Source organism: Erythrolamprus reginae, chromosome 1 (genome assembly GCF_031021105.1).
Source record: "Erythrolamprus reginae isolate rEryReg1 chromosome 1, rEryReg1.hap1, whole genome shotgun sequence".
Taxonomy (NCBI): domain Eukaryota; kingdom Metazoa; phylum Chordata; class Lepidosauria; order Squamata; family Dipsadidae; genus Erythrolamprus; species Erythrolamprus reginae.
The window spans coordinates 158069871-158096928 of NC_091950.1; the positions used below are offsets into that span (position 1 = coordinate 158069871).

The 27058-nt window shown below is 44.2% G+C and overlaps 1 protein-coding gene across 2 annotated transcripts in view; it reads right to left on the reverse strand.

Moving 5' to 3' along the window:
- Positions 1-27058, reverse strand: part of SEMA5B (semaphorin 5B) — a 622390-nt gene that overhangs the window by 187458 nt on the left and 407874 nt on the right. For both annotated transcript variants that reach the window (XM_070730236.1, XM_070730229.1), the window contains one exon: positions 17870-17915. In XM_070730236.1, the coding sequence (XP_070586337.1) occupies positions 17870-17915 (46 nt within the window). The remainder of the gene's footprint in view (positions 1-17869; positions 17916-27058) is intronic.

Below are 27058 nucleotides of genomic sequence, written 5' to 3' on the forward strand. Positions count from 1 at the left end.
TATATATGAGTGACTTGAATAATATATGGTATTAAGTGGAAATGTCTATTCCCCTGGAGCCAGAGTGGCTGGCCAAGTTATGCATAGAAATGGGATTGGTGCATGTAGCACTTATTTGTCTTGTGTATTAAAAATCATCTTGCCTGCCAAATGCCATACATCTTCACTAACTCCTAATTGAACAATAAGCACAGTGAAGACTCACAAATAACAATGGATAATAACTGTCCCATATAGCGGAAAAAAGGGCAAACAGTTCCATCTGGGTGCAAATTAATTAACAGATACACATTTGTCATTAGAACGGACAACTTTCAGAATCTCTTAAGAGGAACATTTCTCATATCTCCTAATAAGGAATTTCAAGCAAAATAACAGCATGGATCTGTGGAACTAAAATGGGAAGCTTGATTCTATTAATTAGGGGGATGAACAAAGAAGCGGGCTTTTCCTCTACTGGTAACATTTTTAGTAATGCTTTATGACTATTTCATAATGAACATTATCCCATATGCAGTAGATATACCTGATTACCATCTACTTCCCTCTTCATGGATAAATAAGCCACACCACTAGAAATCATAACTACAGTCTACAAAAGCTTATCCTGCGCAACATTTATTGGTCAAATATTTCAAATAAGAAAGTACTGATATTACCTGATATTATTTTAATATGAAAACAATGGTAACAGAATACTAACTGGTAGAATTAATTACATGATATTAAGAACCCACTTGATCATTCAATCTGCAGAGAACATTTATGCTACATTTTTGAGTACTATATATGCTTGCAAAGTGAGATAGTCACTTGAAAATAATTTTTAAAGGAGAAGGATTAACAGTATTTAGTGTCAACAAAGCTGGGATCTTGTAATTTGTTTTATACCTTGCAAAGATATGAGATTCTTCAAACCAAAGGGTTTGAGTGAGCTTTTGTGCCTAGATCCGTACAAATGGAAATTAATGCCAACCCCAACTGGAGTGAATCTCTCATTTCTTGATCCATTTTCACTTTCACAAAGTTAACTAAGCCAACTGTCCATAGTAAAAGTTCACCAGTAAATATTTGTATGTCCTCTTTCTTAAAAAACAACAAATTGTTATTATTTTCATGCTGGAACTTAACTCTGAGCTTAAGAGACAAACTTAAAAGAACCACTGGTTTAGTTCAGGCTATAGCAATCCTATATATTTCCTTGTAATAAGGCCCAGTGAGTTCAGTGGTACTTCCTTCTGCATAAAGTACTATAAAATACATTTATATAATATACACTGAATCAGCCAGTTTATGTGGAAAAACAGCTTCACTTATAGAACAAAATATACTATGTAGCTCTGCAATAATATTACATGTTATCAAAGCTAATAAATAGAGAGATAATAAATAAAAAAGTTCTGAATGTTAAAAAAAGCAAGTGCATTATTAAAACATCTATTAAACTATTGAGAGCAAGCCTTTTACCTGATCGATTGACAAAGAAGCAAAACACTATGTATAATACACAACTGGAACTTTAATCTTCTCCTTTTACTTAGTATCTATTGATAAGTTACATCTTGTATATGACTGGAATGAAAAATTTGTGATCACAATACAGTGATCCCCCGGTTATTGCGTCCCCGACCATTGCGAACAGGGTAATTCGCGATTTTTCAACCCGGAAGTCAAAATACCATCTACGCATGCGTGCCCTTTTTTTCTATGGGCACGCATGCGTAGATGGCAACCGGGAGATCAGCTGCTGGGCGGCTTCCCTGGGTCTTCCCCCTCTTGCTGGCATCAGCGAGGAGTTTCCCCACCGCCCACGCAAACTCCTCGCTGCCGCTCGCCCGCCCTTCGCCTGCCCACACCGTTCGCTCCCCCTCTTGCTGGCGGGAGGGCGAGAAGCCCTCCCCAGCACCCGCTCGCCCGCCCTTCGCCCTGGCGGAGAAATTCCAGCCCCCACCTGGTCCCGCCCGATCCTCCTCCCTGAGGCAGCTCGCCCTCCCATGGCCGCTTCCTCCACCCTCCATCGCAAGCCCTCGCCACCGCAGCCAACGCGCGCTGCGATCTTCAAGCCCGGCTCCTTTCGGCCCAGCATCCCGGGCCAAGCAGCTGCCTTCCGTGACTGAGACTGGCTGGCCCGGAAGATCGTAGCGCGCGTTGGCTGCGGCGGCGGCAACATTGCTGCCGGCTTGGCTTCGCTCGCTCCCCGCTGAGGAGCCGAAGATTGGGGGGTGGCGCGGCGAGCGAAGCCAAGCCGGCAGCAATGTCGCCGCCGCTGCAGCCAACGCGCGCTACGATCTTCCGTGCCAGCCAGGCTCAGTCACGGAAGGCAGCCGCTGGGCCCGGGATGCTGGGCCGAGAGGAGCCGGGCTTGATCCGCTGAGCCTGGCTGGCCCGGAAGATCGTAGCGCGCGTTGGCTGCAGCGGCGGCGACATTGCTGCCGGCTTGGCTTCGCTAGCTCGCTCGCCGCTGAGGAGCCGAAGATTGGGGGCGGCGCGGCTCTTTTAAAACATCGCCGCTGACATGGGGGGCTTGCTAGCACCCCCCCAAACCCGGGTTGGGGGTTCGGGGGGGTGCTAGCGAGCCCCCAATGTCGGCGGCGATGTTTTAAAAGAGCCGCGCCGCCCCCCAATCTTCGGCTCCTCGCTAGCGCTGCGGAAGTTTAAAACACCATCTGCACATGCGCAGATGGTGTTTTTACTTCCACAGCGCTACTTCGCGAAAACCCGCTCGTTGCGGGGGGTCCTGGAACGGAACCCTCGCAACGAGCGGGGGATCACTGTAATATGGAGGATATATTAAAAGGCTGTTATTATTCTGTGTAATATGGCAAATTTGTTATATATCTAAAATTTATGTTTAGTGCAACTAAAATAAAAATGTTGCTGTGTTAACAGTTAATTTTGGGGGTGTACACAAAAATACAAACACAAAGGACAGACATTGAGTTGTAGGTGTCTGACAAACTGATTCATTTTTTTTTAGTTTTCAGATGTATGTTTTTCAAAAAAACCAACCAATATCAGATCGCTGTAATTTCACACTGTATTTCCAACAAGATGCCTATAACATATAGCTTTAAAGGTCATGCTGAAATATAATTTAGCAAGGATGGAAGACTGATTCTTTGAAACAGTACTGAGGGATTTTAGCTCAATTCTGTCTTACATATCTAGCTTTCTATTTGGTGCAGAATTTATTGTTACTGAATGCCCAGTAAGGCATAAGTCCAACTGTATACTGTACTACAGAATCACTAAAGGGCAACTCTCATGTTAGCTTAATTTAACAAAAGAATAATGTTTTTAAAATCACAACTGGGGCAAAACAACAACAACAAACAATCCAGAAATCATAACATTTCAGATTCTCAGGTTTAGTTGAATTTGAGTTTTCTTTACACATGTCACATATTACTATCTAGTAAGCTGTATAACCTTCTATAACTAGAATTTGACATTGGATAGATACCTCTTAGCGTAATTAAAAGAAAAGACTGAGCTCAAATCTCCAGGGAACAAAATAGGCTTTGGGCGAATAAGGACAGTCTATGACATTTTCAGTGTTATTTAAATGAAATTCACAGTAGACATAACTATTTCAATTCAGTGGATGGCAAGGTCCTAGACAGAAGAAAATGTCTAATAATGATAAGTAATGGATTTGTGTGGCCATGCTACTGGCATTTCAGATGTGCATTTGTGCAAGTTCAGGTCCCACTAGGATAAGATAAATGAGGCTTACTGATGCCACAAAGCTCTGAGGATCCAAACCTATGTATCTCATAATTGCTTTTTAGCACTGCTTCAAACAAATCCTTTTGACAAAGTAGAGCTAATCCTTTTGCTCACCAAATAAAAATAGTCTGTAAAATGTAGCAGGAATGAGACTAAGTAAGCCCTTTAAATGATTTAAACCTCTTGCATCAGGAAAAAGTGTAAGAAAAATTAGTGGTGTCTAGCAAGGGCTGCGAAGTTTATCATCACTCTCACTTCTCATTCACAACAAGGTAAAGTAGACATTTGGCTTATTTCAAATGTCCACCAGGGCAAGTCCATCAGGAAATCCCAAGAAAGTCAAAGAAATATCCCGGAAGAAGGGAAAAGGTGAACAGCTTCTGTATTATTGCCAAGAAAATTAGGTGACCACATCCATGAAATCCCTAAGAGTCAAAAGAGGTTTTATATATTTTTCACTCACAAGAAAATGGGATAAATCAGATTTACTGACTCTTGTTATTTCTGCCTGATTCTTAATAATCCAACAGTAATATGGGAAAAGAAAGGGTAGAGAGGGAGAAAAGGAGGAGAGAAAGGGGAAAAAAGAGAGAGAGAGAAGAGAAAAAGAAGAGAGAGATAACAAGATGAGAAGTAGTGCCTGCAAGCAAGCAGGCGTTTGAATTGTGACGACTTAGGTGGGTTATATTTATTGTTTTTGTTAACGAGATTTAATCATAGGTTAGAAACATAGAAACATAGAAGTCTGACGGCAGAAAAAGACCTCATGGTCCATCTAGTCTGCCCTTATACTATTTTCTGTATTTTATCTTAGGATGGATATATGTTTATCCCAGGCATGTTTAAATTCAGTTACTGTGGATTTATCTACCACGTCTGCTGGAAGGTTGTAATATTAATAGATTTCTAATAACTATCAAATGAGTTGAATTCAGACAGGGATTAAATTATTTTTGATCCAATTTTTGGTTATACATATCTTTATTTTGGTTTATATTAAACAATTTTAATTATTTTTCGCTTTGTCATCTTTAGAGTTGGATAGCCATCTGAACCATTTCTCCCAGGCCTTGTAGAACTCTGAATCATTTTTGTTTTGAATTTCCATTGTTAATTTTGTTAATTCGGCACATTCCATAATTTTACCAATGATGGTTAGGTTTGTCGGTATATCTTCTTTTTTCCAATGTTGTGCATATGTTAGTCTGGCGGCCGTTAGTATTTGGATAGTGAGGTATCTGTCTTCTTTACTTAATTTCTGTCTAAAGATGCCCAGCAGAAATAGCTCTGGTTTAGTTATGATCTTTGTCAATATGACTTGGTCCATTATTTTTTTAATTTGTGTCCAGAATTTTTGGGCGTATGTACAGGTCCACCACATATGATAGTATGTTCCCTGGTTTTTTGTTTTGTTTTTTTTCCATTTCTGCCTGATTCTTAAGCTACTTTTCCCTTCTTCCATTGTCAAATATACTATGGTCTGGCTGGGGTAATGGTAGTGGATGGCAAAGAGTACAAAAATGGTTCAGAAAGCAGTGCAATTCAAAATCATTTGCATTTTGTTAATGGAAGTAGAGAAAACGATAAAATCATTTACATAGGACATCTGCTAAATATGTGACCTTCAGCATTCACCAGATCAAATACGCTCCTGCTGATAATACAGCAGTGGATATTTTTATTTTACCTAGCCAATTAAATATATACGAAAACATGGTATGATTTCTTATTATATTTTATTTATCAAGTTGAGATACCACCTATCTCACTCCCAGAGTGACTCTGGTACAATTCTTTTAGTGATAATGGAATAGTGACTTTGAGTGAAGATTTGCTTGTATAAAATTCAAGGTACGATGGGGAAATACAACCAAGCCGGGAAAATAAATAAATAATTGCCAAAGGGGAAAAACAGAAATATGTGTTCTAGATAAGGAATTATGCATCATCACTCACTGTGACATAGAAAGAAGCGTGGCTATGTCTCAGGTAATTGCTTATGTTCAAAATATCATTCTTTTCTGGGGGGAAAATGCCATAAGATAGGGGGTTTTTTCCCCCCTTAAAGCACTTCATGACCTGTCTCCAAACGAATGTGTAATAAATGAAGCCAAATTAGTTAGGCCATTAATCACTCTTTGGTTTTTCATAACAAAAGCTTTGATACACAGGTACTTTTTTCTACTGACTGACCTTCCTAGTCACCATCACCTTATTCCTCTCAGCAACTGAGTTCTACTCTTTTTCCTTAGGCAATATGACAATTTGCTTGATCACCTGGTATTAGGACTGTCAGGTTTGTTTGGGAAGTAAAATGCACCTTGAAGGTTACAAGGAAACTAGCTAGAGATGATATTCAGTGTCGCTTCTTGACTTAATTTTAACAAACCCCCATAGTCACTGAATTAAACCAAAACAGGCAAATTAAAACCAAAGCAAGGCAAACAGAGAATGCTTCTAAACCAGCATAGGTCACCCTATTATTTGGAAGATGTCAATGGCCAAAGTTGGCAAGAAACGATGCAAACTTAGTGGGGCACGTGAACAAAGTATGAGACCAAGCATTTCTTATTAAAGAGGATAAGAGACCGCAAAGTTTTTATTTATTATAGCATAAAGCTTATTTTTGTTTTGCATGACAGCTTTCAATAAGTATGGTATGAAATCAACATTTAAAAGGAATTTTACTGATTATAAAAAAGAAAATTTGCCCGCCATGAATACATATGCTTTTGGAACCTTACCAAATACACCGTGTGATCTACTGTCAAAAATATTGTTATTGTGAGGTTTCCATATTTTTTTTTTAAAAAACCCTCTATCTTGGTACATGAAGTTTAGCCTTGCAAAGATTGTTTATATTTATTTGCCTTTATTTCTTTTATAAACAACTCGATATGTTAAACATACTAAATACTCCTTCCTCTTCCTCAGGTGGTATTTCTGAGAAGGCAGGACAGGGTGCTTCAAATTCAAACCTGAAAGGGTCTCCAAGAATGCATTTTATTGTGCCAATTGTTTTTTGATCAAATATGCATGGCCAAAAAGACATATAGACATATTTGTTTTCCATCATTATGAAATTTGTTGTATTTAATACTAGGTACCCAGAGTTACATTTTGATTCGGCACCTATGCAAATTTATTGAATGAATGAATGAATGAATGAATGAATGAATGAGAGTAAGTAAATGAATGAAGTGAGCAAGTGAATGAACGAACGGACGAATGAATAAACATGCACAGATGAATGTGGTATGGATGTAGTATTAGTCTACAGTTCCTTCAAGCAGCTGCATCTTTTTCAAACAACGTCATGGCTGCTGAATCCCGAGCACATTTACAAGAGATCGAACCTTTCTGAAATCAATCAGACTTACTATTTCTCAGCCTAATTTCAAAATCCTTTTGGAAGGGACTTTTGCAGGTGTGATCGATCCTTCCCTCAGCATGTATGGGGATGAGAAAGAAAGGAGAAAAAGAGAGAGAGAGAGAGAAGAGGATGTCAGAAGGAAAAAGAAAGATGTCATAAGAGAGTGAGTAGATTGTACCCACCCCATGCTTCAGCCCCTCCCACCCAATAGATGATCATCAAGAACCAAGAGGATGTGGGCTGATGTGCAGAAATTAAAAAAAACATTATTATGTACCAGAGAACCTCTCTTTACATATATCACTGAGGACTATCAATTGGAGTCTCACGAGCTCAGTTTTATACACATTAAAAACACACATTACTAAGTCAATTCTAATTTTATCATTAAAAACAACATGCTAGGAGGATGTTGTTTTTCAAAGTACTCTTTCCACTAATCTCTTAATTGTGGAGCCTACAGTAAAATGCCTTTTTGTATGAATGCAAAGGATTAGGTTTGAACCCCCTTAAAAGCCTCAGCACACTGAAGAAAAAGTGTGCAGGATGTGATTAATTTTCCTGTTAGGATTTTGAGGTGTATGGTATACATATTCCCATCAATATGGAAGAGTAGGAGCTAATCTGAAAGTCACGAGATATCCTACGGTTAAAAAAAATAAAATAAAAAGCAAATACGTTTGGCAGTGACTTTTTCGTGAGATAAAAAATTAACACCCGCATCACAGAATGCTGGAAATTCCACAGCAGCCACAATCCTGACTGTTGTCTAGAAGGAAAAAGGAACATTCTGTGGAAAATAACAGTGCTTCTTTGTTCAAAGGTATGAGGTTCCTCCCCTCCCCCCCAATGACAGAGCGGATAAATAAATACAGCAAGTATGATGAATGGCTATCATATGCTAAATAGCAGAAAATGTTAGCTTTCTGATTAAAGGAGAAAAAACAGGATCTCTCAGGCCCAGCTTTAACATCGTTTCTGATAGATAGCAGCTATATTTCAAAATACTTACTTTGACAGCTGTGTGCTTGAAACTGCTTTATTTCTCTTTACGGTTTTTTTTTCAGAGAGAGAGAACGAGAACAAACAAAACTTCAACTTACAGTATTGGGAGTGCCCTGAAAACAAGGCTTTTTTAAATACACAAGAAAAACTAGGATAATCTAGCAGAAAAAAACAGAAACTTCAATAAAAGTGTATTTTAAATCATATGGTATTCATATTAAATACACTTTAAATTAACAATTTTAATAAAACAATTTTTTTTAAAAAAAGATGAAATTCATCTGCTTTCTTTTAATACTCTTCATTAGTTCTAGACAAATAGAGTATTAAGCAATGCTGTAAGACTTCAATGGTTTCTTGGGGCCAAAATCAACCTGAATCACAGATAGTGAATATTGGAATCCAGATGGGGGAAGGTAGTTTAAATTTAAAAATAAATAAATAAAAAAGATACTGCCCCTTTCACAAATGTAGTTGTGAATTGCCATTGTGATTGCCATTGTGATCCTTTATTTATTTTTATTACCCCCCAGAAACACCTTATCAAAAGTTCAGATTAATGTATATTGTATTCCAACAACAATTGGATTGCCATCAATCTCTTCCCCTTAAGAATTACAAAAAGGATCTTCCATCACCGATGATGTTATAAACTGAATTTCACACACACACACAAGCAAGATTTAAGAGCATAAGATTTTTCTGGCCATGAGCCCCCTTTGACCATGCTATATCATGCTATACCATGCTGGAAACTGTATATAGAACCAAAAAATAATGAGCATAGAACAGGGCCCCCCAACTCCTGGTCCATGGACCTGTACTGATCCATGGCATGCCAGCAAAAGCCCCATCCAAGTGATGTAGGCAACATGCAAAACCATGCCCTCTCCAGACTGCGGAGACTGGAGAGGGCATGGTTCTCCACGGAACCAGTCTCTGGTGCCCAAAAGATTGGGGGCCACTAGCATAGAAGAAAGATAAGCTTTGATTTAATATATTAAATCAAGTACAGAGTGTTTTAGGTTTTAAAGGTTAGAATGAAAATTAGGGACACAAGGATTTTAAACCATGGGTGTTCCTTGGATGATTTTGACCCAATTATTGTCTCTAAGAACAAAACAGGTACCTCCTGGTAGCCAGGGTAAATAAAAAATACACAGGATATTCAGTGTCCTGGCTGAAGGGGAGGGGGCCCCTGTTGGGGAGAATAAAGAGACACTCTAACTTACAGTATGTTCAGAGAAGTAAATGTTTATATTTGCCATTTTTCAAAGGAAGACAGACAGTCCAAAAAGATAAAATATGAGTAGTTCTGGTTGCTTGCACCAGATATACACTGTATAAATATATGGAAATTCCCCTTTTCTCTAAAAGGAGTATGTGGTAGAAATGGAAAAAAAACCTGTACAGTTATCGGGGCATAACTTCCCATAATATCACTGTGGTTTTTGTTTTTCAATATTTGAAATTGAGAAAAGGACTAATTGGGTCAAACAGTTTTGAAAACCACTAGCATACAGGAAGGTGGACTATTTATAACATTTTGATAGTTCTACCCAACGAAGTAAGTATGAGAAAAATAAACCAAGGAAAGAAAATAGATGTTTATTGCCTGGAAATTTTGGACACAGGACAGGTTATAAATGTAATTAATAAAATGAAATAAAGTAAAGTTGTTAAGATTGTTCTACATGTGCTTAAAACTAGTAATGGGTGAACCGAACCCACATAATTCGGGCCCATACCGAATTTTGCTGTGTTCGGTATGCTGAACACGGACCCGGAATTTTTTGAAACTTCGGGCAAAGTTCGGGGTCGCGTTCGTCATTCGGAGCTTTGATGTCACCGGCAGGTTGCTAATGACGCCAAGGTGATAACTTCCTGGATTCCTGTTATTTTTACATGAAAGGACACCGCAGCGGCGCTGCAAGAAAAGGGCGGTCCTTTCACATAAAAATAAACATGTTTATTTTTATGTGAAAGGACCGCCCTTTGCTTGCAGCGCTGCTGCGGTCTCCTTTTTTGTAAAAAAAACAATATTTATTTTTACGTGAAGACCTCCCTTTGAAGGAGCTGGGGAATCCCTCCCACAAAGAGATTTCGGGGGTGGAGCCTTGACGTCACCAGCAGGTTGCTAAGGACGCCAAGGTGATCACTTCCTGGATTCCATGGCGTTCTTAGCACCATCTAAAAACGCTCAGCGTGGGGGCGGGTGAGAGCCGCTGCGACCTGGGCGTCTCCCAAGGACTCCTGCCCAGCTGAGGACCGGAGGGGGCTGCTGGCGGCTATTTAAAACCTCCCAAGACGCCAGAAACGCCGAGGACCATCTAAAAACGCTCAGCGTGGGGGCGGGTGAGAGCCGCTGCGACCTGGGCGTCTCCCAAGGACTCCTGCTCAGCTGAGGACCGGAGGGGGCTGCTGGCGGCTATTTAAAACCTCCCAAGACGCCAGAAACGCCGAGGACCATCTAAAAACGCTCAGCGTGGGGGCGGGTGAGAGCCGCTGCGACCTGGGCGTCTCCCAAGGACTCCTGCCCAGCTGAGGACCGGAGGGGGCTGCTGGCGGCTATTTAAAACCTCCCAAGACGCCAGAAACGCCGAGGACCATCTAAAAACGCTCAGCGTGGGGGCGGGTGAGAGCCGCTGCGACCTGGGCGTCTCCCAAGGACTCCTGCCCAGCTGAGGACCGGAGGGGGCTGCTGGCGGCTATTTAAAACCTCCCAAGTCGCCAGAAACGCCGAGGACCATCTAAAAACGCTCAGCGTGGGGGCGGGTGAGAGCCGCTGCGACCTGGGCGTCTCCCAAGGACTCCTGCCCAGCTGAGGACCGGAGGGGGCTGCTGGCGGCTATTTAAAACCTCCCAAGACGCCAGAAACGCCGAGGACCATCTAAAAACGCTCAGCGTGGGGGCGGGTGAGAGCCGCTGCGACCTGGGCGTCTCCCAAGGACTCCTGCCCAGCTGAGGACCGGAGGGGGCTGCTGGCGGCTATTTAAAACCTCCCAAGACGCCAGAAACGCCGAGGACCATCTAAAAACGCTCAGCGTGGGGGCGGGTGAGAGCCGCTGCGACCTGGGCGTCTCCCAAGGACTCCTGCTCAGCTGAGGACCGGAGGGGGCTGCTGGCGGTTTTTCTTTCCCTTTTCCGGTTCCGGCGGAGCAGTGGGAATGAAGGAGGGATGCCGCTGCTCCGCTGGACTACGGTGATAACAACAATAATATAGGTGATTTTGAATTGGTTTGAACGCCTGTGTGCATGTTTAGTGAGTTGGAAGTTCCTTGTCTCGGTGTCCGGTTCCTGTGTGGCGTCCCCTCCTTGGTTTTGCTGTGGGAGAGTTGAGAACTGGGAGCCTCGATCAGCTGGGGCTCGGAAGATGGCGGCCGCTGTGGAGCGAGCGAACTTGACAGCCAGGCAGACCGAGACGCCGAGCAGCTGTGAGGTGGGTGCGCTCGGCGCTGGAGAAGACCTGGCGGACGGAGGACCGACCATTGCAATAGGAGAGAGGAGATTGAAAGGAGACCAAGGGAGGAGGACTGGTAGATCAAGGTCTGGTGGTGGGAGAGTTTTACAGACATGGACGCCCCCCTCCCTATCCTGGAAGGGGGGGAGAGAGAGAGATGATGAATGATCCCTGATTTTTGAATAACCTCTGCCCCTGAGAACTTGGCATTTTGAGAAAATTGACACTTTTGAGGAACTTGGCACTTTGAAAAACTTGGCACTTGAAAAACTTGACACTTTGGGAAACTTGGCACTTTGAGAACTTTAGCACTTTATTAGTTGCTGCTGACCGGATTTCCTAAGCGAATTGAACTATTCATTATTACCTATGTTTGTATTCTCTGTATTTTTATTGTTATTTTTATTCAGTTTTTTAATAGTGTTTTAATATTAATATTGTTTTTAATTGCTATTTTTATATTGCTATCAATTTAATTGTTTTTAACATAATTGGGGTTTTATATAATGAGTGACTGGGGTACGTATACTTATGGGTATGAATGGAATGACTGGTATGACTGGGTGGGTGGGGGTGGGGGGGGTTATAGTATGGATGAGTTGATTGATAGTAGTGTGAATGATAGATTTGGCCCACCTGACGCCCGGGAGACGGGAGAGGGAGGGGCACCGATCTCTGGGGTGGCAGAGGGTCGGAATATTCCAGTGTTGCTGGGGAGAGGCAGATATGGCGGGGGCCACAGAGTTAGCCGTTCCAGGGGAACGAGGGACCGTTGCTTAATAACGGTCCCCTGTTCTGGCTCTGTGAGCCCAATCTTGGGTACTGGGGATGAGTGTAACTCTGGCCCTGGGCTCAGGTTGCTGCTGTTGAATGCCAGGTCGGTGGTTAATAAAGCTCTCCTCATCCGGGATTTGATCCTGGATGAGGAGGCCGACCTGGCATGTATTACTGAAACCTGGCTGGGCCCGGAGGGAGGTGTTCCTCTCTCTGAAATTTGCCCAGCCGGGTTTCAGATATGGCATCAACCGCGACCCCAGGGGAGGGGGGGAGGAGTGGCTATTGTAGCCAGGGAGAGCCTTTGCCTGCGTAGACTCATTGCTCCGGAAATAGCGGGTTGCGAGTCTCTCTTGATGAAGTTGGACTTAGGAGTTCAGGTGGGCTTATTCCTCACGTACCTGCCTCCCAGCTGCGTGTCAAAAGCCCTGCCTGTGCTACTCGAGGAGGTAGCCGGGTTGGCGGTAGAATTCCCCAGACTTATTGTCTTGGGGGACTTCAATCTGCCGTCACTCGGCGAAACCTCTGGGGTGGCACAGGAGTTCATGGCCACCATGACAGCCGTGGACCTGACTCAAGTAGTTCAGGGTCCGACTCACGAGGGAGGGCACGCACCTGACATGGTATTCCTTTCCGAGCAATTGAGTAATGGTCTGAGACTAAGGGGCTTAGAAGTGTTGCCTTTGTCATGGTCAGACCATTTCCTACTACGGCTTGACTTCCTGGCTCCAATCCTCCCCCGCAGGGAGGCGGAACCAATGAAGATGTTCCGCCCCAGGCGCCTGATGGACCCAGAGGGCTTTCAGACGGCGCTTGGGGTTATTCCAGAGGCACTCGTCCACAGTTCGGCGGAGTCTCTCGCGGAGGCCTGGAACAGGGCTGCAGCGGGGGCTCTTGACCGGATTGCGCCTTTGCGACCTCTCCATGGCGCTAGACCCCGTAGAGCCCCATGGTTCAACGAGGAGCTCCGGGAGTTGAAACGCCAAAAGAGACGTCTAGAGAAGCGATGGAGGAAGAGTAGGTCTGAATCCGATCGAACACTTGTAAGAGCTTTTATTAAGACTTACAAAGTGGCGCTCAAGGCGGCAAGATGCGCGTACCATGCCGCCTTGATTGCATCAGCGGAATCCCGCCCGGCCGCTCTGTTTAGGGTGACCCGCTCCCTTCTTAACCAGGGGGGAGTTGGGGAGCCCTTGCAGAGTAGTGCCGAGGAGTTTAACACGTTTTTCGCTGATAAAGTCGCTCAGATCCGGGCCGACCTCGACTCCAATTGTAAAACAGAGTCGACTGACAACGAGTCAGTCGAGGTGACTGGGGCACGTACTTGTCCACCTGTCTGGGAAGAGTTTGATCTGGTGACACCTGATGAAGTGGACAAGGCCATTGGAGCTGTGAGTTCCGCCACCTGTTTACTGGATCCGTGTCCCTCCTGGTTGGTTTCGGCCAGCAGGGAGGTGACACGGAGCTGGGCCCAGGAGATTACCAACGCTTCCTTGGGGAGGGGAGTTTTTCCATCACTCTATAAAGAAGCGCTTGTGCGCCCCCTCCTCAAGAAGCCCTCCCTGGACCCAGCCGTACTTAACAACTATCGTCCAGTCTCCAACCTTCCCTTTATGGGGAAGGTTGTCGAGAAGGTGGTGGCACTCCAGCTCCAGCGGTCCTTGGAAGAAGCCGATTATCTAGGTCCCCAGCAGTCGGGTTTCAGGGCCGGTTACAGCACGGAAACCGCTTTGGTCGCGTTGATGGATGATCTCTGGCGGGCCCGGGACAGGGGTTTATCCTCTGTCCTGGTGCTCCTCGACCTCTCAGCGGCTTTCGATACCATCGACCATGGTATCCTTCTGCACCGGCTGGAGGGGTTGGGAGTGGGAGGCACTGTCCTACAGTGGTTCTCTTCCTACCTCTCTGGCCGGTCGCAGTCGGTGTTAGTGGGGGGCCAGAGGTCGACTCCTAGGTTTCTCCCTTGTGGGGTACCTCAGGGGTCGGTCCTCTCCCCCCTGCTATTCAACATCTACATGAAACCGCTGGGCGAGATCATCCAAGGACATGGGGTGAGGTATCATCAATATGCGGATGATACCCAGCTTTACATCTCCACCCCATGCCCAGTCAACGAAGCGGTGGAAGTGATGTGCCGGTGCCTGGAGGCTGTTGGGGCCTGGATGGGTGTCAACAGACTCAAGCTCAACCCGGATAAGACGGAGTGGCTGTGGGTTCTGCCTCCCAAGGACAATCCCATCTGTCCGTCCATCACCCTGGGGGGGGAATTATTGACCCCCTCGGAGAGGGTCCGCAACTTGGGCGTCCTCCTCGATCCACAGCTCACATTAGAACAACATCTTTCAGCTGTGGCGAGGGGGGCGTTTGCCCAGGTTCGCCTGGTGCACCAGTTGCGGCCCTATCTGGACCGGGACTCATTGCTCACAGTCACTCATGCCCTCATCACCTCGAGGTTCGACTACTGTAATGCTCTCTACATGGGGCTACCTTTGAAAAGTGTTCGGAAACTTCAGATCGTGCAAAATGCAGCTGCGAGAGCAGTCATGGGCCTACCTAGGTATGCCCATGTTTCACCATCACTCCGCAGTCTGCATTGGTTGCCGATCAATTTCCGGTCACAATTCAAAGTGTTGGTTATGACCTTTAAAGCCCTTCATGGCATCGGACCAGAATATCTCCGAGACCGCCTCCTGCCGCACGAATCCCAGCGACCGATTAGGTCCCACAGAGTGGGCCTTCTCCGGGTCCCGTCAACTAAACAATGTCGGTTGGCGGGCCCCAGGGGAAGAGCCTTCTCTGTGGCGGCCCCGGCCCTCTGGAACCAACTCCCCCCGGAGATTAGGACTGCCCCTACTCTTCCTGCCTTCCGTAAACTCCTTAAAACCCACCTTTGTCGTCAGGCATGGGGGAACTGAAACATCTCCCCCTGGGCACGTTTAATTTATGCATGGTATGTCTGTGTGTGTGACTGTTAGCATATGGGGTTTTTTAAATATTTAAATATTTTAAATTTATCTGATTGCTTATGATTTGTTTTTTACATGTTGTGAGCCGCCCCGAGTCTTCGGAGAGGGGCGGCATACAAATCTAAGTAATAAATAAATAAATAAATAAATATGTGACGTCAAAGCTCCACCCTCGGAATCTCTTGGTGGGATTCCCCATTCGGGTTTGGGTTCGGTTTGGGTTCGGCTGAATTTTGCGTAAAGTTCGTCTGAACTTGCCGAACCCGAACACCATTGGGTTCGCCCATCACTACTTAAAACCCTTCCATTCTTCCATATTAGAAACCAAAAGCGATACAGAAAATATTGGAGGATTACATGCAATGTTTTGAGGCCTCAATTATAATACAAGAAATCCCAGGTCGCCAAGTTTATAGTTAGATAATAGCAACTCCTACTTTTCTTTGAATGAATTATGAGGAAGATCTGCTAGCAATAAGTCAAACTTTCATGGAACATACATGCAAGTACCTCTGCTATTGATAATTGTAACCAAGAGAAATATAAGAACTGTTTCTATCATTTAGCTAAAGATAAATATTTTTTCCTGAATTAAGGATTTAATTATTCAATGAATGCCTTTATATGAAATAAATATTTTAAATCAGAGGTAGAATGGTGATTCTTCTGAAATTAACTAAAGAAACTTCACTATTACGTGTGTGTGGGTGTCACATGTTTTATTTATATATGAACACACAACAAACTTGACAGAATTTGTGACAGAAAACTCTTAACTACCCTGTTTTCCCCAAAATATGACAGCCCCTGATAATAAGCCCAAGAAGGCCAAGGGCTTATTTCAGGGTTCAAAAAAAATATACGACAGGGTATTATTTTGTGGAAAATACCGTATATGGGTAACATTGCTGAAATCTGTATCCTTATTTAAGAATCAGTTCAAGTAAGCAAAAAACAATGATAAATATTTCAATTTTCACAATATAGTGATACCTCATCTTACTAACGCCTCATCATACAAACTTTTTGAGATACAAACCCGAGGTTTAAGATTTTTTTGCCTCTTCTTACAAACTATTTTCACCTTATAAACCCACCACCGCCGCTGGGATGCCCCACCTCCGGACTTCCATTGCCAGCGAAGCACCCGTTTTTGCGCTACTGGGATTCCCCTGAGGCTCCCCTCCATGGGAAAACCCACCTCCAGACTTCCGTGTTTTTGTGATGCTGCAGGGGAATCCCAGCAGTGCAAAAAACAGGCGCTTTTCTGGCAACAGAAGTCCGGACGTGGGGTTTCCCAGGGAGGGGAGCCTCAGTGAAATCGCAGCATCGCAAAAACACAGAGGTCCGGAGATGGGAGGGGAGCCTCAGGGGAATCCCAGCAGCGCAAAAACGGGTGCTTCGGCTGGCAAGAGGGGTGAATTTTGGGCTTGAACGCATTAATCGTTTTCCATTGATTCCTATGGGAAACATTGTTTCGTCTTACAAACTTTTCACCTTAAGAACCTTGTCCCGGAACCAATTAAGTTTGTAAGACAAGGTATCGCTGTACTTTTGTGTTCCCCTGGAATTATACAGTAGCTTTGCCTTCATCTGCATCTTACTACAGTGTTCTGCTGACTATCAGAAACCATCTCTCATCTTGTTCTAATTCAGTCTCCTTTCCCTGTTGGTTAAAGCAAGATAGAGCAACCAAATCTATTATCTCCCAAAGCTGATACTGATTTTGCCTTGCTTTTGCAAGAGCTATCCAACAAGCTTGAATATGAGTTGCGATTACCTGCTTGAAGCACATCACCTCAATAATTCTCAAACAATAGAATGTGTCACATGCACCACTGTAACTCACGTAGTTTCATGACATTAAAAAGCACAGACATTGACCTAGCTCTATTTATATAACTGTAGTTGTTATAGCGATAATTTTAACAAAGTCGGAACAAACTTTACTTAAGTTTCAGACCACTGATTCTTGTTACGCTTTGTTAGGTCCTTGCTGGCACAACAGATATGACATATACTGTGAACAGCATTTCCTTCTGAAAGGTTTACAGGTTGAGGAGCTGAGGAACTTAACAAAACTGACTCTTCAGCATTTTGTGTTCATAGTAGGGCCAACAAAAGCTCAGAACAATGATGAACGAGAACAGAGAAGACCTCCTTTGGAAGCTGCCGATGTTTTAGTTAAGGTTGCACTAGCTATCCATCACAAAACCCTCCATGCTTTTAACATGTTGTCCTTTCTTGTCATCCATCTATCCCTCTGTGAGTCAACAGACCAAAGCTAAAGTGTTGAGCTAGAAAAGGGCAAGAACATTTTTCATACTCCACCTCTACCTTCTCAGAGTAAAATACATATGGGTATAAATGACAAAAATGTTACATTTGAAATACATTACAAAAAAAAATAATCAACAAGACCAATTTTTCCAAAACATGTTATATCAATTCACATTCCTAATAATCATTATTATATAGTTTATTGATTTTTATAAAAATATACTTATGTAGTTTTTTAATTTATAATCAGTATAATAGATGATAGAAAAAGGCTGAACATACCTGAATAAGAGAAACGTTGTATAGACTAAGTCTGAAGAGGTAGTTCCTGTGTGAGCAAGCAGATGAAATCAGAGAAGGTTTAGTCATACAAAATATTTTATCTGAGTTAAGAAACATAAATATTGTACCATCATAAAGCATGAACATAAGTTTCTATAAGCACTGAATCAAACCTGAAGGATTAAACAATTCCAAATATGTACTGCTCTATTAGCTGGTTTTTAAATGATTTATGCAACTTAAACAAAACTCTGAATGATGCCAATGATGGTGAATGTTTTTTCCCTTGGGTGCTGAAAGCACATGCATGTGTGTTATTGCAACATGCGCGAGTGCCCACATTAATAATTTCATGCCTGGGGATGGCAAAAATAGTCTCCCTGCCCCCCCAGAGGCCAGAAACAGCCCATTTCCCAGCTTCTGGTGGGTCTGGTAGGCTTGTTTTACATCCTCACCAGACTCTAGAGCCTGGGAAGGACAAAAACGCCTTCCCCCATCCCCCCCAAGGCCCTCTGGAAGCTAAATCGCCTACCCAGAGCCTCTGTGTGAGCCAAAAATCAGTTGGCCATGCAAACATGCATGCTGGAGCTGAGCTAGGGCAACAGCTCATGTGCCAGCAAATATGGCTGTGTGTGCTACCTGTGGCACCCATGCCATAGGTTCACCATCACTGTTTTATGCTGTTCTATAAAAAGTGAAAAGATAAAGGTTTTTCTTATCCAGTTGTGTCTGACTCTAGAGGACGGTGCTCATTTCCATTTCCTAGCTGGGGAGCAAGCATGTTCAAAGGTGCATTGTGGTCATATGGCTCCCATGACTTTATGCTGAGGCACAGAGAATGCCGTTATCTTCCCACCAAAGTGGTACCTACTTATCTATTTGTATTTGCATGCTTTCAAACTACTAGGTGTTCTGCCGGGCTTCTCAGCACGAGCCCTCAATTAAGTTCAAAGGTAAGAATTCAGACACACACAGATGTAAGTCAATAACACTGGTTTTTATCGAAAGTAAAATAGGAGCCAAGCACACTTTTAGTCAGGCAAAATGCTCACTTTCAAAGCAACAGCCTTGAGTTCCATGAAGAACAATAAACAAACAAAAAGCAGATAGCAAGCAGCTGTGAAGACGTCACAGCCACTCTCCTTCAAGAGTTCGCAAAGTCACAAACTTGACTATGATTTAGTTCAATAGTCCTGGAAACAGTTCAAAGAGAGTCCTTGTAGAATCCTGATACAAAATACACATCCTCCTTTACCGAATGGATAAACTTCCACACCCAGAGGCCAGAACACTGTCTATTTAACAGCAGACCTAATTAGTCTAATTACACCCAGCCACAGAGGATCTACCTTATTTCCTGTACTATTTACGCAGCTGCTCTCTCCTAGACATTGCCCTGCGGCTGTGTACATCAACAAATGTCTCTCCTTCCGAATTCAGTGATGATAACGATGATGAATCACTCATGGGGCGACTACCTAATGAGCTGTCTGCCATTACCCCCTCTGAGGATCCCATTTCTCTTCCACTATCTGCTTCAGACGCTTCGCTGTCAGAAACAGTCAGCAGTAAAACTGGCCTCTGACACTGGGAGGATTCACCCACATCCACCCCTACAGTCCTTGGGGCAGGAGCTGGCCCAGAGAAACACAACACTAGATAGGCAAGCTCACATGGTAATTGGATCTCAAACAATGAAATCATGACAGTAACTTAAGGTTATCACTATGTATAAAGAACAATTTCCCCTAATGCACCAAACAGAAATCTCTGATGACTTAAGAATTATTCCAATTCCATTCTCAGAAATTTGTACCCAAGAAACACTGTTGACCTAACTCAGGGTCCCCCACAACATTCAATATTGATCACCAAGGTTTGATGGGACTATCCATTATTATGATTTGTCAGACAGTCATTCAGGTAGTTAAACTGGGTTTGGTATTTTTATCCCCCAATCAAGTTCTTCTCAATGACTCGGTATAGGCAGAAATTGTTTTTAAGTGTAAAAGTACTATTGCAAGATATAAGCTGTTCCGTGGATAGCTGCCTTTTTAAATTGACTGAAGGTGGTTTTGTCATACTGATGGCATTCAAGTCATGGTCCATATATTCTGGGATTGCACTCAGGGGGCCTATTCTATTGGTACTATCTTTGCTTTCTTTTATCACAGTTCTTCTATTTTCCGGTCTTTATATTTTCTGATTTTCTCTATTCTTTCTCTTCTCTTCTGCTATCTCCAGGTACTGCAACGTCCAATATTCAAACTTTTTTGTCTTTCTCACCAACATATTTATTATTTAAAGTATCAGTTATTAAATTATTTTCATATATTATTATTTGGGGGGGGATTGAAACCTCATCAATGAGCTAAAGAATCCAATTTAATGGTCCACCAAGAAATACAAAATATAGCATCACCACATCACATAATAAAGACAGTACTCAAAGATCAGAAAAATTAAGGAGGGGGAAGAAGCAGAAGACAACAGCATTCTTTATGTCAAGTACACCCAGATGGTCAACATATGAAGTCCGCTCTATTCACTAATAAAATGAATACTAATGACTTGTCACACAAAGACAGCTGCTACAGGATGTGATTTAAAATGGCTCCAAATATTAAGTGTCTCCCATTCATACAAACCACACTATATGTTTGATGTGGAAGATCCACAGTCAGGTTTTCTTAAAAATTAGACAGGCAAGGATGTGAAAAAAGGAACATCTAATTTGAATCTGGACAGCAGTGCTGGAGAAGAGGGCAAACCTTTTCAAAACCATCAATTACTTCACCATCCAGAGACTGGGCTCTTGTATCCAATGCTACATTTTTCTCCCTTCCAAGCATATATGAGCTTTTGGAAACAGCATTTAAGTGAAAACCATAGCACAAGGAGAATAGAGTTTAAATGTCTCTACAGCAGATCTGGACATCTTTCAATTACCAAGCTTAAGATGATAGGAAATTCTACCACAAGCTGCTTCCTCTACATATTAATTCTGAAATAATTAACATTTTGATGGTCTTCCTCTGATCGTCTTTCTTTCTCTTGCTCGCTCTACTTTTGTAAAGCCAAGAAAACTCTACTTAAGCAAGTGTTGGATACTGTATTGTAAAAGAGCATGGTTGTGATTTATGAATTCAACTTTCACTCTGATTTCAAGTTCTAAGCATATTACTTGCATTTAAATTGCATCTGGGCATGCAGTCAACCCAATTTGAAAACTTTTCTCCAACTGCTGCATCACATAATTAATACACCTCTTTTGTGCACTGTATATTTAAAATGTTGTGCTTTAATCAATTTGAAGGAATAAACACTTGGCTTCTTCTGAATGATCATATACAGCCAATCTAAGTCAATGATTAAAGTGTTGATCTAGGATTTAAATTGAGACTCATTGATGGAACCTATTGGCTGACTTTGGGACAGAGACCTATAGCAGTGGAATTTTCAGAAAGAATTTTAAAAATGCTAAAACTATGTTGGTTTAGCCTACAGCTTTCCTTTATAGAAAGAATTGCGCTAATTAAAATGAATGTATTACCTAAATTACTATTTTTATTTCAGTGTACTGTATACCAATTAAACTAGACAAAGAATTTTTTTTCAAAATTTTAAAAAAATTATACTCAAATTTATATAACAAAAAAAGAAAAGCAAGGATTAAATTAAAATTATTACAAGATTCAAAGGAAAGAGGTGGATATTATTAGGCTACTACTTTGATTTGCATAAGTGATTGGATACAATTACAAAATGAAAGATTATTAAGATTTATTTATTGGATTTGTATGCCGCCCCTCTCCGCAGATTGGAGGATCATGACTTACAAATTAGTTGGCAGGCCATATTATGCGAAGAAAAACATAAAACCCACCAGTACTTCCAGAGGCATTATATCAGAGACATGCAATGATAGAAATATGGACAAAAATCAAGCAATAATTCAAACATACATATCCTGAATTTTATCTCAACTTTACAGATGTGTATCCATCCAAAATGAGATGGACAGACTTACGAAAACTAAAATAGAAAAATGAAACAGAGTATTTTGAAACCTGGGATAAAGTTTATCACTGGTGGGAAAAGAGGAAAGCCAGGGTTATGAATTAGCAACAAAGTTGGAGATATATAGAATTTTATTTCTCTTTATTCCGTTTTCATTTTAAGAAAGATAATGGATGTATATTTAGGCAAAGAAGTAACCAAGTGGAAATATGTAAACTGGATTATCTGTAATGTACTTGTCTTTTTGTCTTCTATGTTTGTTTTGTTTTTAATTGTATAATTAAAAAAACTTTAAAAACCCTATATTGGTTTGGACTACCGCATTCAATTTTGTTATGTTCGTATGGTGTAAATGGTTATGGTATAATTTCCGGATAAAACCTGATTTTCTTTCTCTCTCGAGCTCTTTTTCCTGTGCTGATAAAGCCTTTGGAAGATAAAAAAATTGATCTAAGGGAGTATACATTCTTTTCTTTTACACTTTGAATATAAATTGAGGCAGGATTTATTTTCTAAGAGTCTGGGGTAGCAGTGTTATATTGTTTCATTTACTTTTTTGGAATAATCTATTTATTCCTGCAAGGGTCAATCAACAGCAGATCTCAGCCCTTAACAAAATGAAAACGGAATGTATCAAGTGGAACAATTTTATTCCAAGCTCAAAACAATTCTCTTTTTTGTTGTTGTTGTTTCTTGTATTCTTAGAGTTAAACCATGGCTTGGAGTCATTTCTTCTGTTTCTTGCATTCTCAGAGTTGAAACATTCTTTACCATGCTGTATGAACTTAACTGGCAAATAATTAGTTACTTTAGTGGCTTGATTTCCACACACCCCTCCCAGGATGGTTTATACATTATTATACAGCACAAAAGCTCCTTTGGGGCAACCATGACCTGGGTGACTGAGAACCTTCACAGAATTTTAGCTATGCAGTTTGGGATGAACACGCTTCGAATGCTATGGGAATATAAACGAATTTCCCCCAAAATTGCAGATTTACAGCAACCATTTGCACTTCAGTTTGAGATGCAGACAACACTGACTCAACCTTAACAGTCTGTACCTGAAGAGACACAGGGCAAAAAAACATTCTGCAGCCAAGAAGGCTCCACACCCATTTGTACTCTTCAAAAGACCCTCAGGGCAGAGATAAATCTCCAAGAGGCCTCAGTGACTCTTTAAAAACACTGCAAATGACCAGCTGTCTGCAAGGAATATAAATCCTTCCATTTCTCACCATTCAGTCAGAGTTGAAGAAGCTTCTTGGATAAGAAGTCAAATGTCTTCAAAAGAAGAAAAAAACACAAGAAAGTCCAGTTGCCTCCTGAAAAAGCACCTTTGGGATCACCATGACTGAAAATCTCCTTAGGCTTTTATTGTACAACAAAATCTGAATAACTGCTCTGGCAGAGATTAGTTAAAAACTCTAAGTCACACACGTGAAAAGTGCGTGCACTCATACCACTGTGTGTTGGTGCATAATCTGGTTACCCACTGTAGTGTCCTTTTAGCTTCTCTAAGTATGGAAGTTTTTGCCATTATCAAAGCTAAATTTTCATTATTATTCAGCATATATTCTTTTCTTTTTATGTCAAATCTAGGAGCCTATTTTGGTTAATTTACTATATCTTTGGCTTTGAGCTTTAATTCCAAGTCATCTGGGGATTTTCCATCCATGTCTTGCTATTGCAAAAAATAGCGCCAGTGGACTTACCCGCCGGCGCCGTTTGCGGCAAGGCAACGGGGCGACCGGACACATGGCGAAGCCGCCATGTTGGTTTTGGCCGAAGTCTCGCGAGATTGCAAGACTTCGGCTGATGATCAGGCCACAGTGGCCTGATCGGTGACGTGTCCGGGCGGGGCCTGCCAGCCCTATAAAAGGGTGTGCAGGCCCGGGCTCAGCCTTTTCGCCCGGACGCTGCATCGGAGCAGACACTCGGCTGGGTGTCTGCTCTTTTCCGCCATTTTGGGGGCTGCCTCGTGCGTGGCCACCATTTTGGGAGCCTCATCGGAGGCTCGTGGAGAGGTTCAGCGGTTGTTTCGGCGGGAAAGCTATTAGCGGAGCCAGCTTGTTTAGCTGGTTTGCCGCTGCTGACTTGCGCTTCTCCCCGGCATTGGCGGCTTGGGACTCGGAGGAGCCTTGCCGCTGCAGCGGTTTGGGGAGCTTCCCCCTGGGATCAGGGGGGATCGTTCCAGGGTCCCTCCCGGGAGTGGGAGGGGTCGATCGGCGGGGCTAGGCTTGCCGATCACTGGTGGGGGGGGGGGTGTTGCAGCCTGCCTTCCCGGGAGAGGGGAGGCGTACAAGGGCTGTGTGAGCCTCTACCTGGGAGGGTGGTTGGCCCCTGATTAGCAGCGTCGCTGCTTCTCTGCCTTCGGGGCAGGGGCCACCTGCTGCCCTCTTTGAGGCTTGGGGGCCTTACGGCTCCAGCTTCTTTTGTATAAGCAAGATACACTTCGCTAATTGGCTAACTTAATATCAGTAGCGTAGTTTTCACTTGACTCCATAGTTCTAACATTTATTAGTTAAGTGGTCTCATGGGCCCTAAGAGGCAGAAGACCTTGGCCATGCCGGCCCAGCTGGCGGTTAGGCCTAGGAGGGCGCTGAGGCCCTCAGCCTGGGTCAGGGATACTATGGAGGGGGCCCCTGGGGGGGTTCTGTTGGTGGGAATGGGGTTGGTACCACCCATTCCTCAGCAGGATTTGCCTTCTCTCTCTTGGGCCAGGGTCCTCGAGCGCCTTGATGAGCTCGAGCGCTGGAGGTCCAGATCTGGGACGGGGGATGCCTCTGCGTCGGCGGCTCTGGGGAGAGATCCGGAGGAGGCTGTAGCCCAGTCGGGGCAGAGGGCCCAGCCCGGGCAGATGATGTCAACACCGGCCCCTGGGATCCCGGGGCTGCCTTGGATGTCTTCTCCCCCTTTCGGGGCCGGTGAGGTTACACCACACGTGCCTCCCCCTTCACTCCCTCCTCCACCTGGTCAGGTCTCGGTCCCGCTGGGTTTTTCGGGTGGGGTCAATCTTTTTGGGTCTCCAGCAGGCACCTGTAATCAGGTGTGGTCCCCGCTGGTGCCCACCTCGGTGGCACTGCCGCCCGGGGGGGGGGGGTTTGTTAGGGCCCGGGGCGCCGGGGACGGGGGCCTGGGTTCCACCGGCCCCGGCCGTCATGTCTCCGCCTCCGCCTCCACTGTTGCCTTACCCATCTGGGTTCATGGGGATGGGGCCTTCCACAGTATGGGACCCTTTTGCGAGCCTTAGGGAAGGGGCGATCCCGTGCGGTTTGCCGGCCACTCCCCTGGGGTTTCACTTGCATCCATCAGTCAAAGAGGTGATTTGGAGGGGGGATTATGTGGACCTTTTTTCCCTGTTAAATCGGGAGGTCCCTAAGCAGGACAAGGATGTAGTGCCCGGGGAGAAGCCCAAGAAAACTAAGGTCAGTAAGTGTTTCAGCTCTTGGCTGTACGCTTACTTGACCTATGCCGCAGTGGTAATTCAAAGGCAGCCGGCTAGAGCTGCTGCCATGCTCAAATATATCGATCTCATAGTGAGGGCCCACTTTGAGTATAAGGGCACCATATGGAGGCATTATGATAAGGGGTTTAGGATGCGGGTGGCGTTTGACCCCACGCTGCCCTGAGACATAGTGGTGCCTGACCTCTGGTTTCAGGCAACCTACATGTCTGGTAAGGAGGGTTGCGACAGGACGGACAGTGGGCACTACATGGAGGAGGAGCCCACGGCTTTTACCCTGGCTAAGGCTGCCACGGGGGGTGCAGGGAAGGGTGCCTCCCCTGCATGTCATGAGTTTGCTGCAAAAGGGGCATGTTTTCATCCCTTTTGCAAGTACAAGCATGCGTGCGGGAACTGCGGGGGTCCCCATGCCACTTCAGTGTGTCCCCACCCAAAAAAGGGGGTGGACAAAAAGGGAGGGGGTCCAGCGAAGCAGCCCCCACCTGCTGGGGGTAAAGGGGCCCAGCCCAATTAATCTTCAAGCTTTAAAGGGTTGGTTGGAGGACTACCACCCTCGCTCGAGAGCGGATGCTCTCCTGCTAGGTTTTTCTGAGGGATTTAGGATCCCTTATATGGGGGTTAGGAAAGCCTTCATGTCCGACAACCTTAGATCAGTTGTGGGACATGAAGACATCATTAGGGAAAAGATCCGGAAGGAGGTGGCCGAGGGCAGGGTCCTTGGGCCTTTCCCGGAGCCGCCCTTCCTGAATCTTAGGGTGTCCCCATTGGGTGTGGTCCCCAAAAAGGCGAGCGGTGAATTTAGGTTGATTCACCATTTGTCTTTTCCAAAAGGGGAGTCAGTGAATGACTTCATTCCTGACGAACTTTGTTCAGTCCGTTACGCATCCTTCGATGCGGCCATGGCCATGGTTAGGAAGTGTGGGGTTGGAGCCCTTATGGGTAAATGCGACATTAAGTCAGCATTCCGGCTCCTCCCCATACACCCCGACGACTTCAAGCTCTTGGGCTTCCACTTTGAAGGTGGTTTTATGTGGACAGAGCTTTACCCATGGGTTGCTCTGTTTCGTGCTCTCTGTTTGAGAGCTTCAGCACCTTCTTGGAGTGGGCGCTCAGGAGGCGCAGCAGTCGGGGTTTGGTCGTTCACTACCTTGATGATTTCTTGATGGCCGGGCCTGCGCGTTCGGAGCAATGTTTGGCTCTAATGCAGGACTTCGAAGCCCTTTGTGCTCAGTTGGGGGTGCCTTTGGCCCCCAAGAAGACCGAGGGCCCTGCCACCAAGATTACCTTTCTGGGTATTGAATTGGACTCAGAGGAGCAATCTTCTAGATTGCCCCTGGATAAGTTAGTCAAGATTCAGGGTAAGCTCGATATGGTTCTGGGCTGCAGGAAGGTCACTCTTCGGCAGCTCCAGGAATTAGCGGGGATTCTTAATTTTGCCTGCCGGGTTGTAGTGCCTGGCCGGGCTTTTTCTAGGAGGTTGTACAGTGCGATGAAGGGGCTCCGTTTGCCCCATCATCGTACCCGCTTATGCGCAGGGGTCAGGGCTGACCTGTGCGTATGGCGGGAGTTCTTAGAACGGTTTAATGGGTTGTCGTTTTGGAGGCACGAGCTTCTTTTGGAAGCTGAGTTGCAGTTGTGTTCAGATGCTGCAGGGACTTGTGGCTTCGGGGTTGTGTTAGGTGACCAGTGGTGCTGGTCCGCTT